The sequence below is a fragment of the Coregonus lavaretus genome (genome assembly GCF_964263955.1).
Source record: "Coregonus lavaretus genome assembly, chromosome: 9".
NCBI lineage: Eukaryota > Metazoa > Chordata > Actinopteri > Salmoniformes > Salmonidae > Coregonus > Coregonus lavaretus.
In genome coordinates, this window is record NC_139996.1 from 44,363,671 (window position 1) to 44,379,361 (window position 15,691).

Genomic DNA, 15,691 nt, shown 5'->3' on the forward strand with positions numbered 1-15,691 from the left:
CACCTCAATGTTCCTTATCGCCCTCCTAGACAAGCATTGCTTCTGCAATGTATTTTAACCATGGTATTTTCACCCTATTTTAACGACACTTTACAACTCTTAACAGTAAGACCAAAAACCATTGAAGCAGAACATCGCCTTCAGAGAGGTACTCTCAGATAGAGTACACTGCTGAAATGAAGAGGGTGTGTTTTTAATCACGAGTGCACTGTTCCATATGCTCAACATCAACTACACTGAAAACAACTTCAGATTTTTTTGATCCACTCATTCATGCATTAATTTCATCATCCATTCAGCCATTTACTCATGTATTCATCAAACACTAACACAGCCTCAACTGCCGGTACATACAGTATACACAGATAGTCGAGAGGAATTTTGTGTGTGCATACGTAGGGGGGAAACAATAAACTGGTAAGTGGCTCCTTGGATGAATAAAATACACATCCACATCAATCACAGTGTATATAGAAGAAGGACACTATCACCTTGAGACCAGAACTGCTCTGTTAACAGGTAAGGAATGCTGCGTTTAATGACTTTTTTTTCTCACCATATGCTTTGCAAGGGAGTTGATGAATGGCAGCCATCAACAGCATTGACTGTGGGGATTGAATAACCTTAACAAAAAAGTTTGCTGAAGGCTAATCTCTCGTGGATATACTACGTAAGCATACCTGGTAAATTACACTAGATTTTAGTTCTGCGTTAACCGAGATTAGCTCTAGGGAAAGGTTTGGCATTAAAGAACCCACAAGCCAAAATTAAAAGCCTATAGCAAAACTTTAATCAATCAAAACAAAGAACTAGACAGTTGAATATAAAATCCCCAGGTGGTCTTCCACCAAATAGCTTTCACCTCTCCTGTCTAAATGGATCAGTGCAGATGAGAGAGATATGACGGCGAGAGGACGAAAGGATGGAAGCCACTTTAGACTTTTTAGATGCACCCCCCATGCCTACAGAAACAAGACCTGGGACCTACTGAACTCTGCTTGACCTCCAATGGCCTCACACTTCCACTACCACAAGCAGTACTGCTCCACAAGCCTGGACCTCATTGGTATGATCAGCACACGTTTAGGATTTGCTGACCCCTACAGTCAGGGGGGTGTGGTTCTTTCCAATTTTGCAGTGTCAATAATAATGCAATTGCTCACACTTTAATTATGTTTTCATCTGCAAGATTAGCAAACTTAGGCTTGACATGCCAGCAACAAACACTGACACTACACATCCAAGTATAACTGACCAAATTATGAAAGACAAGCATTGTAATTTAAAATTCCGAAAAGTGAGTGTGGAAGAGGTGAAACAATTATAGTTGTCTATCAACAATGACAAGCCACCTGAGTGTGACAACTTGGATTGAAAATTACTGAGGATAATAGCGGACTATATTGCCAGTCCTATTTGCCATATCTTCAATCTAAGCCTACAAGAAAGTGTGGACCCTCAGGCCTGAAAGGAAGTAAAAGTCATTTCACTACCCAAGAATAGTAAAGCCCCCTTTACTTGCTCAAATAGCCGACCAATCAGCCTGTTACCAACCCTTAGTCAACTTTTGGAAAAAATGGTGTTTGACCAGATTCAATGCTATTTAACAAAGAGCTGCAGTCAGTTTCAGAATGGGTGGGAAAAAATAAGTTAGTCCTAAATATTTCAAAAACTAAAAGCATTGTATTTGGGACAAATGATTCACTAAACCCTAAACCTTGTAATGAATAATGTGGAAATTGAGCAAATAAAACTGTCATGGTCAAAACATGTTGATGCAACAATAGCTAAGATGGGGAGAAGTCTGTCCGTAAAAAGCGCTGCTCTGCCTTCTTAACAACACTATCAACAAGGCAGGTCCTACAGGACCTAGTTTTGTCGCACCTGGACTACTGTCCAGTCGTGTGGTCAGGTGCCACAAAGAGGGACTTAGGAAAATTACAATTGGCTCAGAACAGGGCAGCACGGCTAGCCCTTAAATGTACACAGAGAGCTAACATTAATAATATGCATGTCAATCTGTCATGGCTCAAAGTAGATGAGAGATTGACTTCATCACTACTTGTTTTTGTAAGAAGTATTTACATACTCCTTCTGGTAACCAGGTGGCGAATCGTATCTCTGCATGTCTGGCAGACATATCAGTGTGGATGACGGATCACCACCTCAAGCTGAACCTCGGCAAGACGGAGCTGCTCTTCCTCCCGGGGAAGGACTGCCCGTTCCATGATCTCGCCATCACGGTTGACAACTCCGTTGTGTCCTCCTCCCAGAATGCGAAGAGCCTTGGCGTGACCCTGGACAACCCCCTGTCGTTCTCCGCTAACATCAAGGCGGTGACCCGATCCTGTAGGTTCATGCTCTACAACATTCGGAGAGTACGACCCTGCCTTACACAGGAAGCGGTACAGGTCCTAATCCAGGCACTTGTCATCTCCCATCTGGATTACTTTAACTCGCTATTGGCTGGGCTCCCTGCCTGTGCCATTAAACCCCTACAACTCATCCAGAATGCCGCAGCCCGTCTGGTGTTCAACCTTCCCAAGTTCTCTCACGTCACCCCGCTCCTCCGCACACTCCACTGGCATCCAGTTGAAGCTCGCATCTGCTACAAGACCATGGTGCTTGCCTACGGAGCTGTGAGGGGAACGGCACCTCCGCACCTTCAGGCTCTGATCAGTCCCTACACCCAAACGAGGGCATTGCGTTCATCCACCTCTGGCCTGCTGGCCCCCCTACCTCTGCGGAAGCACAGTTCCCGCTCAACCCAGTCAAAACTGTTCGCTGCTCTGGCACCCCAATGGTGGAACAAGCTCCCTCACAACGCCAGGACAGCAGTCACTCACCACCTTCCGGAGACACTTGAAACCCCACCTCTTTAAGGAATACCTGGGATAGGATAAAGTAATCCTTCTACCCCCCCTTACCCCACCCAAAAAATAAATAATAATAATAATAATAATAATAATAATAATAATATATATATATATATATATATATATATATATATATATATATATATATTGTAAAGTGGTTGTCCCACTGGCTATCATAAGGTGAATGCACCAATTTGTAAGTCGCTCTGGATAAGAGCTTCTGCTAAATGACGAAAATTTAAAAATGTACATGTACATGCTGAATGCACTGAACTGTCTGTTTAAACTACTAGCACACAGCTCGGACACACATGCATACCCCACAAGACATGCCACCAGAGGTCTCTTCACAATCCCAAATCCAAAACAGACTATGAGAGGCACACAGTACTACATAGAGCCATGGTTACATGGAACTCTATTCCACATCAGGTAACTGATGCAAGCAGTAGAATCAGATTTTAAAAAACAGATAAAAGTACACTTTATGGAACAGCGGGGACTGTGAAGAGACACACACACAGGCACAGACACACGCATACACGTGATAACACGTGTATGTGGTTTGTATTGTAGATTTTGTATGGTAGATTTTGTATTGTAGATATGTGGTAGTAGAGTAGTGGACTGAGGGCACACACTTAATGTGTTGTGAAAAGTGTTATGAAATGTAATGTCATTCATATATTTTATTGTATATAACTGCCTTTATGTTGCTGGACCCCAGGAAGAGTAATGGGGATCCTTTATAAATGCTCTATGTCAAACTAGGCAAGAAAGTATTTGCTTAAGTTTGACTCAATATTCGTGTAATGCATGTTTTACAGTGGTAAATATGAAAATGAAAGCTTCCAAATGAAACAAACAACCCCACTGTCATGGTTTAAACCATTTATTTCTATGCGGTGGCTTTCCACTCAGTAGTGCTGAATTTCGGGCTCAGCTGAGCTCATTTACACGTACTCATTGCTTTGTTTTTCAGGTGCGCGCAGGGCCTGGTGTTCTCCATGCCATCCGTGGCCAGAAGTAGTACACCATTTATTTAGCTTTATTATTTTCTATCAATATTAGTTTTATTTCCTGTATCAGCTGATGATGGTCTATAATATCACTAGACAACTAGCCTACAGCTAGACTCCAATGCGCATCCAATCCATCCAACATTATTGACAGTAGGCCTATATTTGACACATTTGGTTAGAAGCATTCGATTTTGCGATGGTATAGGCCTACATTATTTTGTATTTGTGTGACCATGAGAACTGATTTCATGGCGAAACATAATGAAACGTTACGTATTCATAGTTACACTTACAGTGCATTTTCCGAGATCTCCAAGATCCATGATTCGTACAGGGTTTAAGTTCAATGTGCTAATTCAATTGTTAAATACTTAATAATCACAAATAACACTGTCATAAATGTCATTAATGTAAGGAAAGAAAGGTAGTGTTTTATGTCACACATCTGTGAAGACTCCAAACATTAACTGATGAATTATGGACAACTCATGAACTAGGGTGTAACACATGTTTTAATTCAACTAATGTATTATATTGAATGTAGGCTACCTATTCTAGTGTGTTCATGTGTGTAAAATAGCCTTGTCTGAGAGGGTAGACTTCCGGTAGTGGTGTAGGCCTAGTGGAGGGTAAACGCATGTAAACGCTGTTTACCCACCTTTAAAAAAAAATGCATTGAAAGTATAGGGAGTGTTTCTTTTTTCACCACGACCGGCAATAGAGTTTATCCACCTATTTTTTTTACCACTACTGGGTACCGGTAGGCCTATTTGAAGTTCATGGTAATACACATTGTAGCCTAGTCTGGTAAGTTAACCATGTGTGTTAGGGTGACCATCCCATTTTTCTGGGGACAGTTTCATCCCCATTACAGGTGTCCTGACTTTTCAGGCTATAAAAACTGTCAAGTTGTCAGCAAGACATATCAATTAATGTAGACTTAATCACTCAATAGAGACCCCCCCCCCCCCCCCCCCCCCCCGAATATCATGGTGTAATTCGGACTCTGACCAACAATACACATCTCCCACACAAGGGTACACATCCTCCTTTCAGCACAACTAAAGTTTCTCAGTAAACAAGCAGTTACTTTTAGTAAAATAAAAGCCTTGCTGTATATTAGGAGAGAAAGACACTTTTGGATTCAATCATATTTCTTTATCCTCCATCATGGCGTCACAAAAACAGCTCACATTTAGCAACCATATCTATAAATATCATCAGAGTTTCAGTAAAAACCTCAGTAAGCAGCCATTTTGTGCCAGTAAAAAGAGCCCCATCCCACCTACCAGACTCTCTGGAGATCTGGACGAAAGCCTCCACGCCACTTTCGCCGTAATTCCCCTCCGAGGCCAGGGTCGACACATAGTTCCAGCCCATCGCCGTTACGATGTCCAGCATGGCCTGAGCTTGGTAGGAGTCTGGTGGCACCACACGGGAGAAGAAGTCATAGCGTGTGTTGTCACTCAGCTCGGGCGCCGTGGATGCATAGCTGATCTGAGGGATCTGTACAGACAAGGAAGCCATAGTGTAAGCCAAGTATTTATTGGAAAACTAGTAATTGTTCAATTCCACAATGGAAACTACTCCCCTATCTACTATATGTTACACATGAGAATCGCAATGGAAAGACATATCCCTGTGACTTTCTCAGAACTTTTAGGAACCACCTCTTAACTTTATTTATTCCTGTTTAAGAAGCATATTCACCCCAAAAGAACTTCAAAACCAAACGGAACCAGAATTTCACAATTGTCAGCTGGACACAGTGTAATGGAGAAGAGAGAGGGAACTGTAAGGTGGAATTAAACAGACAGACAGACAGACAGACAGACAGACAGACAGACAGACAGATGGACAGATAGGGAGGCCTGGCATAGCCAGGGAAGGTTGGATAATGGTCCTTTAGAGAGTGATTGAAGGACTGATTGATTTCACTTCAGTCAAAGGCCAGGGTGTGCGGGCAGGCCCTACAGGCTTGTCTCATTGGCATTCAAAGAGAGGGGGAATGGAAGAAAGAAAGACAGTCAGGCAAAGGCCTGCCAGCAATACAAATGCCACTCATTGGCTGGCAGCTTGAGCCGATCTCAGCTCATTCACAGACAGCTACAAATTAAACCGGCTGTAAATACAAATGCATCTGGTGGCTTTGACATTAATGAAATCACCTGTAAAATGCCAATGTTCTGTCAGTCCCAGAAGGTTAACCCTTGAACTGGGATTTCAGACCCATAGGGTAACAATAGCTAAATGAATACCAGACGCAACAAGTGATTTACTCTCACCATTAATTAATTTATGTAATTAAGTGATTAAGATCTGGGTTGAAACAAAGACAATTCGTATTGCCTTTAGTCCCTATATGAACAACTTAATTTACAGGGGCCAAAGAGTCTGCTTGTGGTTGTCCTTATCTTTCCATTAGCACATAATTGAAAAAGAGGGAAGTTTATACCCCCTAAAGTTAATCAATAGCTTTAATTTATCAATTAAGGAGAGACTCAACCAGAATGCACTGTGACTTCAAAGAACTAGCTCTGTCCATACACTCTAAAAGATGTTGGGTTGTTCGGATGACCCAACTGTTTGGATGCAGGCATTGGTTCACTTAGTTGGGTTGTTTATGCTGAGTTATTGATGCTGGGTTATTGAGCTATGACCCAGTGGGTCAGATCAGAAGACTGGAGGCGTGGCTTATTAGGGGTGTGGCTTTCAGATAGTTGTTTTTGGCCACTTGTGAGATTGTATGTCATTCCAGTTAATATGTTCTGTTGTATTGTTATCACATGTTAAATTTGAACACTTACATTTTTGTAGCTATAATGAGCCTTCTACAAGTGTATTATCTCCTTAAGAGCCTATGCAAATCCCAATGTTGGGATAGTTAGTACTTTGTTACATTATGTAAATATTATCATTATTATTATATTATAATATGTAATGTGCAAAAATATTTAAGGAAAGAAAGTTACAGATGCACAAATATCATACCCCCAAGACATGCTAACCTCTCAGCATTACAATAACGGGAGGTAAGCATTTTTGGGGGGGTATGAAATTTGTGCGTCTGTAACATTCTCACTCATTATTTAGGATTCATTCAGGATTATCCATAATCATGGTGGCATCCACATTAATGTAGAAGTGTTTAGAAACATATTCCATTCTTATTTACAATAAAAGTGACACAATATATTATTTACCTTTCATTTCTATTGGGCACAAAATCATCTGAAACACAACCAAAACAAACAGCAATTGCATCCAACAAAGTCACAAGCTTGATGTAGTCATTGCGTACTATGAATATGCGAACAAATACTTAACTTTTTACTACTTTAATTCACATTTAAGTGAATTTGTCACAAAACTTTTGCTCCCCTAAAATGGGGGGACTATGTACATAAAGTGCTGTAATTTCTAAACGGTTCACCCGATATGGATGGAAATACCCTCAAATTAAAGGTGACAGTGCACTGTAATCTATTAGTCATTGTTTGATTTCAAATCCAAACTTTTGAAGTATAGAGCCAAAAGAAGAAAAAATGCTTAACTGTCCCAATAATTAAGGAGGGCACTGTAGCTACACTACTGGTGCCAAAATGTGTTATCAAATATAATTAAAAGTTTAACCTGTTCATCTATGGCAAAGATACTTATAGTGCCTTCAGAAAGTATTCACACCCCTTGACTTTTTCCAAAGTGGAATTATGTTTTTCGACATTTTTACAAATTAATTACAAATGAAAATCTGAAATGTCTTGAGTCAATAAGTGTTCAACCCCTTTCTTTGTTATGGCAAGCCTATATACGTTCAGGAGTAAAAATGTGCTTAACAAGTCACATAATAAGTTGCATGGATTCACTCTGTTTGCAATAATAATGTTTAACATGATTTTAGAATGACTACTTCATCTCTGTACCCCACACATACAATTATCCTTAAGGACCCTCAGTCGAGCAGTTAATTTCAAACACAGATTCAACCACAAATACCAGGGAGGTTTTCCAATGCCTTGCAAAGAAGGGCACCTATTGGTAGATGGGTAAAAATAAAAATATCCCTTTGAGCATAGTGAAGTTATTAATTACACTTTGGATGGTGTATAAATACACCCAGTCACTACAAAGATTCAGGCATCCTTCCTAACTCGGTTGTCGGAGAGGAAGGGAACCGCTCAGGGATTTCACCATGAGGCCAATAGTGACTTTAAAAACAGTTAGAGTTTAATGGCTGTGATAGGAGAAAACTGAGGATGGAGCAACACCATTGTAGTTACTCCACAATACTAACCTAATTGACATAGTGAAAAGAACATGCATCCTGTTTGCAACAAGGCACTAAAGTAATACTGCAAAAAATGTGGCAAAGCAATTCACTTTTTGTTCTAAATACAAGGTGTTATGTTTGTGGCAAATCCAATACAACACAGTATCACTATCCATATTTTCAAGCATAGTGTTGGCTGCATCATGTTATGGGTATGCTTGTAATCGTTAAGGACTGGGGAGTTCTTCAGGATAAAAAATAAATGGAATGGAGCTAAGCACAGGCAAAATCCTAGAGGAAAACCTGGTTCAGTCTGCTTTCTACCAGATACTGGGAGATTAATTCCCCTTTCATCAGGAAAATAACCTAGAAAACAAGGTCAAATATACACTGGAGTTGCTTACCATGAAGACAGTGAATGTTCCTGAGTAGCCGAGATACAGTTTTGACTTAAATCTGCTTGAAAATCTATGGCAAGACTTTTAAATAGTTGTCTAATCAAATCAAATAAAATTGTATTTGCAATATGCGCCGAATACAACAGGTGTAGAATTACAGTGAAATGCTTACATACAAGCCCTTAACTAACAATGCAGTTTTTGAGAAAATAAGTTTAAAAAATTATAAGTAAAAAATGTAAATTAAAAAATTAAAGAGCAGCAGTAAAATCAAATAACAGTAGGGAGGCTATATACAGGGGGTACCGGTACAGAGTCAATGTGCGGGGGCACCGGTTAGTTGAGGAAATATGTACATGTGGGTAGAGTTACAGTGACGGTCAACAACCAACTTGACAGAGCTTGAAGAATTTTGAAAAGAATAATGGGCAAATATTGTATAATCCATGTATGCAAAGCTCTTAGAGACTTACCCATAAAGTTTCCATACACACAAAAAGCTTATGTTTCTCAAATGTTGTGCACAAATTTGTTTACATCCCTGTTAGTGAGTATTTGTCATTTTCCAAAATAATCCATCCACCTGACAGGTGTGGCATATCACGAAGCTGATTAAACAGCATGATAATTACACAGGTGCACCTTGTGCTGGGGACAATAAAAGGCCACTCTAAAATGTGCAGTTTTAACACACAACATAATGCCACAGACTTCTCAAGTTCTGAGGGAGCGTGCAATTGGCATGCTGACTGCAGGAATGTCCACCAGAGCTGTTGCCAAATAATGTAATGTTCATTTCTCTACTATAAGCCACCTCTAATGTCGTTTTAGAGATTTTGACAGTACGTCCAACCAGCCTCACAACCGCAGACCGCATGTAACCATGCCGGCCCAGGACCTTCACATCTGGCTTCTTCAACTGCAGGATCGTCTGAGACCAGCCACCCGGACAGCTGATTAAATTGTGGGTTTGCACAACCGAAGAATCTCTGCACAAATGGTCAGAAACCGTCTCAGTGAAGCTCATCTGCGTGTTTGTCGTCCTCAGCATGGTCTTTGATTTGACAGAAGTTCGGCGTCATAACCGACTTCAGTGGGCAAATGCTCACCTTCGATGGTCACTGGCACGCTGGAGAAGTGTGCTCTTCACGGATGAATCCCAGTTTTTAACTGTACTGGGCAGATGGCAGACAGCGTGTATGGCGTCGTGTGGGCGAGTGGTTTGCTGACATCAACGTTGTGAACAGAGTGCCCCATGTTGGGAGGTGGGGTTATGGTATGGGCAGACATAAGCTTGACAACGAACACAATATACATTTTATCGATGACAATTTCAATGCACAGAGATACCGTGACGAGATCCTGAGGTCCGTTGTCGTGCCATTCATCCGCCGCCATCACCTCATGTTTCAGCATGATAATGCACGGCCCCATGTTGCAAGGATCTGTACACAGCTCCTAGAAGCTGAAAATGTCCCAGTTCTTCCATGGACTTCATACACACCAGACATGTCACCACCTACTGAGCATGTTTTGGATGCTCTGGATCAAGGTGTACGACAGCGTGTTCCAGTTCCCGCCAATATCCAGCAACCTTCGCACATCCTTTGAAGAGGAGTGGGACAACATTCCACAGGCCACAATCAACAGCCTGATCAACTCTATGCGAAGGAGTTGTGTCGTGCTGCATGAGGCAAATGGTGGTCACACCAGATACTGACTGGTTTTCTGATACACGCCCCTACCCTTTTTTAAAGGTATCTGTGACAGTATTCCCAGTCATGTGAAATCCATAGATTAAGTCCTAATTTCAATTGACTAATATACTTATATGAAACTGTAACTCAGTCAAATCTTTGAAATTGTTGCATGTTGGCTTTATATTTTTGTTCAGTGTATAATTATTATTTTTTATAACATTGATGTAATTTCAATGTTGTTTGAGTTGCTTTGTGTATCACCACAATAGCTTGAGATGATTTTATTGCAGCACTGCTTACTGCATCCAATTTGCTTGACATACGCGTTTCAAAGAGCTGTCAGTCAAGGCAAACTCATGAATATAAGCTCCCTGCCCAATCAGGCTGTCTTTTCAAACTTCCTGGTAGTTAGCCATGAGAGAAAAATAATTTTCAGAATGACTGTTCAGGACCTTTAACCTCATTCTCCTAACCTGCCACTTTAATTATTCTAACCTGCCATGTAAACAAATCATCTGTGTCGATAAACCAACAGTCTCATACCAACAGAACTGACCAATGGCAGATATCAATGGACTGGCCAATGGCAGGCACCTGATATAAAGGAATGTCCACATAAAGAAACACACCTGAATTGTGGTTTGCAATTACCATATTGAATGTTTGGGTAATCCCATGTTGGGTTATTCACACAATTCAACTGGCTGAGTCAAAATAACCCAGAGTGTGTTCTGTCCAATATTTATCCAGCACTGGTTTACCAAATAACTAGGGCTATCACATGTGACATTTTTAATGCCGTAAAAAAAAATGACGCTGTTAATCGCATCTCCATTTCTTCACCGCACTGACCCTTTTAAGCGCAATACACAACACGCTCTGTGCCTCTTGATTCAACTAACTTCCCACAATAATTTTAATCAGAACAGGACATCCATTCCATTTAGCTACTGTTTTTGTTGTTGTTCTCATGTCACAAGATTTAAGAAAATAATCAAAATTATAGTAGTAGCAGCTTGTGACTAGTTCATGTTGAATAACTTGGATAAGTAGCCCAAGAGGAAGGTTGCTTCTCTCATCAAATAGACTAACAGTAAAAAAAAATGCAAAAAAGTACTGACCAACAAGTTGTAGCGTAGTTTTTCCAGGAACTCAACAAAAGCTTAGAGGAATAGCCAAAAGGCCAGCGGAGAGGCAAGTGGAGGTGCGTTATTGGCAGGAGAACAGTGAAGATGAATAGGCTAAAGATGTACCTACACTGTAAAACCATGAAACGTGACACGTTTATATGTAAACATCACCCAGTGGGCAAAACCTGTTTGAAAAGACATCAGTAAGACATCTTTTTATGAATTCTGGTCGCAAACTGGTTGAATTTGTTTTTTTAAAACTTATTTTCACTGACGTCTTTTGTTATCATCATATGACCAGTTGGTCATAATCAGTGGTGTACGCTGTATACCTACTTATTTTTCAGTGGGCATTGTGTATACTCACTTCTTAATCCCAGATGATATGTATGAAAGTAGTGTAGTGGAAGTATACGCCATTTAAGGATGATAGAACAGACAGAATGTTTAGCTTAAAATGTTGATAAAGTATTATTTAATCACATTTTAGGTGCAGTAATGTACACATGGCGGTGGGCCTACGGGTGAACGTTCCACGCACCGCACATGCCAGTGGTTTCATGGACAGAGATGGAAATATCCTTTAGAAATTTAGAAAGGGGGGATTTAAAGATGCAACAACTACCATGGGTTGCTAATATGACTATATATATGGATAATGCCTTTGGCTGCGAGACGATGAAAGAAAGTTTAAAGAAAACCAATAGAACAGGAGAACGTATATTTGTATTTGTATTTGTATTTAGCTGCTGCCTTCTACTCTTCCTGGGGTTCAAACACATTAAGGCACTTACATTACATATAAAACAAATAATAAAACAGTATATCATATAACATTATTACACCACTACATATCGACAATGTAAAATGTATAACACCACCATACAACAATATTACAATATACAGTGGGGAGAACAAGTATTTGATACACTGCCGATTTTGCAGATTTTCCTACTTACAAAGCATGTAGAGGTCTGTAATTTTTATCATAGGTACACTTCAACTGTGAGAGACGGAATCTAAAACAAAAATCCAGAAAATCACATTGTATGATTTTTAAGTAATTCATTTGGATTTTATTGCATGACATAAGTATTTGATACATCAGAAAAGCAGAACTTAATATTTGGTACAGAAACCTTTGTTTGCAATTACAGAGATCATACGTTTCCTGTAGGTCTTGACCAGGTTTGCACACACTGCAGCAGGGATTTTGGCCCACTCCTCCATACAGACCTTCTCCAGATCCTTCAGGTGTCAGGGCTGTCGCTGGGCAATACGGACTTTCAGCTCCCTCCAAAGATTTTCTATTGGGTTCAGGTCTGGAGACTGGCTAGGCAACACCAGGACCTTGAGATGCTTCTTACGGAGCCACTCCTTAGTTGCCCTGGCTGTGTGTTTTGGGTCGTTGTCATGCTGGAAGACCCAGCCACGACCCATCTTCAATGCTCTTACTGAGGGAAGGAGGTTGTTGGCCAAGATCTCACGATACATGGCCCCATCCATCCTCCCCTCAATACGGTGCAGTCGTCCTGTCCCCTTTGCAGAAAAGCATCCCCAAATAATGATGTTTCCACCTCCATGCTTCACGGTTGGGATGGTGTTCTTGGGGATGTACTCATCCTTCTTCTTCCTCCAAACAGAGCGAGTGAAGTTTAGACCAAAAAGCTCTATTTTTGTCTCATCAGACCATATGACCTTCTCCCATTCCTCCTCTGGATCATCCAGATGGTCATTGGCAAAGTTCAGACGGGCCTGGAAATGCGCTGGCTTGAGCAGGGGGACCTTGCGTGCGCTGCAGGATTTTAATCCATGACGGCGTAGTGTGTTACTAATGGTTTTCTTTGAGACTGTGGTCCCAGCTCTCTTCAGGTCATTGACCAGGTCCTGCCATGTAGTTCTGGACTGCTCCCTCACCTTCCTCATGATCATTGATGCCCCACGAGGTGGGATCTTGCATGGAGCCCCAGACCGAGTGTGATTGAACGTCATCTTGAACTTCTTCCATTTTCTATTAATTGCGCCAACAGTTGTTGCCTTCTCCCCAAGCTGCTTGCCTATTGTCCTGTAGCCCATCCCAGCCTTGTGCAGGTCTACAATTTTATCCCTGATGTCCTTACACAGCTCTCTGGTCTTGGCCATTGTGGATAGGTTGTGGATAGGTGGCAGGTAGCTTAGTGGGTAAGAGCGTTGTGCCAGTAACCGAAAGGTCGCTGGTTCTAATCCCCGAGCCCACTAGGTGAAAAATCTGTCGATGTGCCCTTGAGCAAGGCACTTAACCCTAATTGCTCCTGTAAGTCGCTCTGGATAAGAGCGTCTGCTAAATGACCAATTATTTATAGTTGGAGTCTGTTTGATTGAGTGTGTGGACAGTGTCTTATATACAGGTAACGAGTTCAAACAGGTGCAGTTAATACAGGTAATGAGTGGAGAACAGGAGGGCTTCTTAAAGAAAAACTAACAGGTCTGTGAGAGCCGGAATTCTTACTGGTTGGTAGGTGATCAAATACTTATGTCATGCAATAAAATGCAAATTAATTACTGAAAAATCATACAATGTGATTTTCTGGATTTTTGTTTTCGATTCCGTCTCTCACAGTTGAAGTGTACCTATGATAAAAATTACAAACCTCTACATGCTTTGTAAGTAGGAAAACCTGCAAAATCGGCAGTGTATCAAATACTTGTTCTCCCCACTGTATATGTGTGTGTAGAGTGTGTGTGCTAGCGCTTGTGTGCGTATGTGTGTATCTGTACCTTTGTGTGTCTCTTCACAGTCCCCGCTGTTCCATAAGGTGTATTTTTACCTGTTTTTTCAATCTGATTATATTGCTTGCATCAGTTACCTGATGTGGAATAGAGTTCCATGTAATCATGGCGCTATGTAGTACTGTGCGCCTCCCATAGTCTGTTCTGGACTTGGGGATTGTGAAGAGACCACTGGTGGCATGTTTTGTAGGGTATGCATGGGTGCCTGAGCTGTGTGCTAGTAGTTTAAACAGACAGCTAGGTACATTCAGCTTGTCAACACTTCTTACAAAAACAAGTAGTGATGAAGTCAATCTCTCTCCCACTTTGAGCAATTGACATGCATATCATTCATGTTAGCTCCCCATGTACTTTTAAGGGCCAGCCGTGCTGCCCTGTTCTGAGCCAATTGCAATTTTCGTAAGTCCCTCTTTGTGGCACCTGACCACATTACTGAACAGTAGTCCAGGTGCGACAAAAACTAGGGCCTGTAGGACCTGCCTTGTTGATACGGTAGAAGGATTACTTTATCCTATCCCAGGTATTCCTTAAAGAGGTGGGGTTTCAAATGTCTCCGGAAGGTGGTGAGTGACTCCGCTGCGGCATTCTGGATGAGTTGTAGGGGTTTAATGGCACAGGCAGGGAGCCCAGCCAACAGCGAGTTGCAGTAATCCAGACAGGAGATGACAAGTGCCTGGATTAGGACCTGTGCCGCTTCCTGTGTAAGGCAGGGTCGTACTCTCCGAATGTTGTAGAGTATGAACCTACAGGATCGGGTCACCGCCTTGATGTTAGCGGAGAACGACAGGGTGTTGTCCAGGGTCACGCCAAGGCTCTTCGCACTCTGGGAGGAGGACACAACGGAGTTGTCAACCGTGATGGCGAGATCATGGAACGGGCAGTCCTTCCCCGGGAGGAAGAGCAGCTCCGTCTTGACTTTTGCTTCCCTCCAGACCTGAGGGTACACACTTTCTTGTAGGCTTCAATTGAAGATATGGCAAATCGGAGTGGCAATATTGTCCCCTATTATTCTCAGTAATTTTCCACCCAGATTGTCAGACCCCGGTGGCTTGTCATTGTTGATAGACAACCATAATTCTTTCACCTCTTCCACACTCACTTTACAGAATTCAAAAGTACAATGCTTGTCTTTCATAATTTGGTCAGATATACTTGGATAAGTAGTGTCAGCATTTGTTGCTGGCATGTCATGCGTAAGTTTGCTAATGTTGCCAATGAAAAAATAATTAACGTATAGTTGGCAATATCAGTGGGTTTTGTGGTGAATGAGCCATCTGATTTAATGAATGATGGAGCCGAGTTTGCCTTTATTCCCTAAATTTCATTTAATGTGCTCCAAATCTTTTTACTCTCATTCTTTATACCATTTATTTTTGTTTCATAGTATAGTTTATTTTTATTTAGTCACATAATTCTCAATTTGCAGTTCGTTTGCCAATTGGTTGGGCTGCCACACTTATTTGCCATACCTTTTGCCTCATCCCTCTCAACCATACAATTTTTTCAATTCCTCATCAATCCACAGG

The 15,691-nt window shown here is 41.3% G+C and overlaps 1 protein-coding gene across 1 annotated transcript in view; it reads right to left on the reverse strand.

The window, feature by feature from the left end:
• Window positions 1-15,691, reverse strand: part of LOC311135373 (metabotropic glutamate receptor 8-like) — a gene marked incomplete at both ends in the record, with an annotated part of 298,164 nt that overhangs the window by 163,550 nt on the left and 118,923 nt on the right. Inside the window, one exon of the mRNA XM_084169312.1 lies at window positions 5,188-5,404. Coding sequence (XP_084025438.1) covers window positions 5,188-5,404 — 217 coding nt within the window. The remainder of the gene's footprint in view (window positions 1-5,187; window positions 5,405-15,691) is intronic.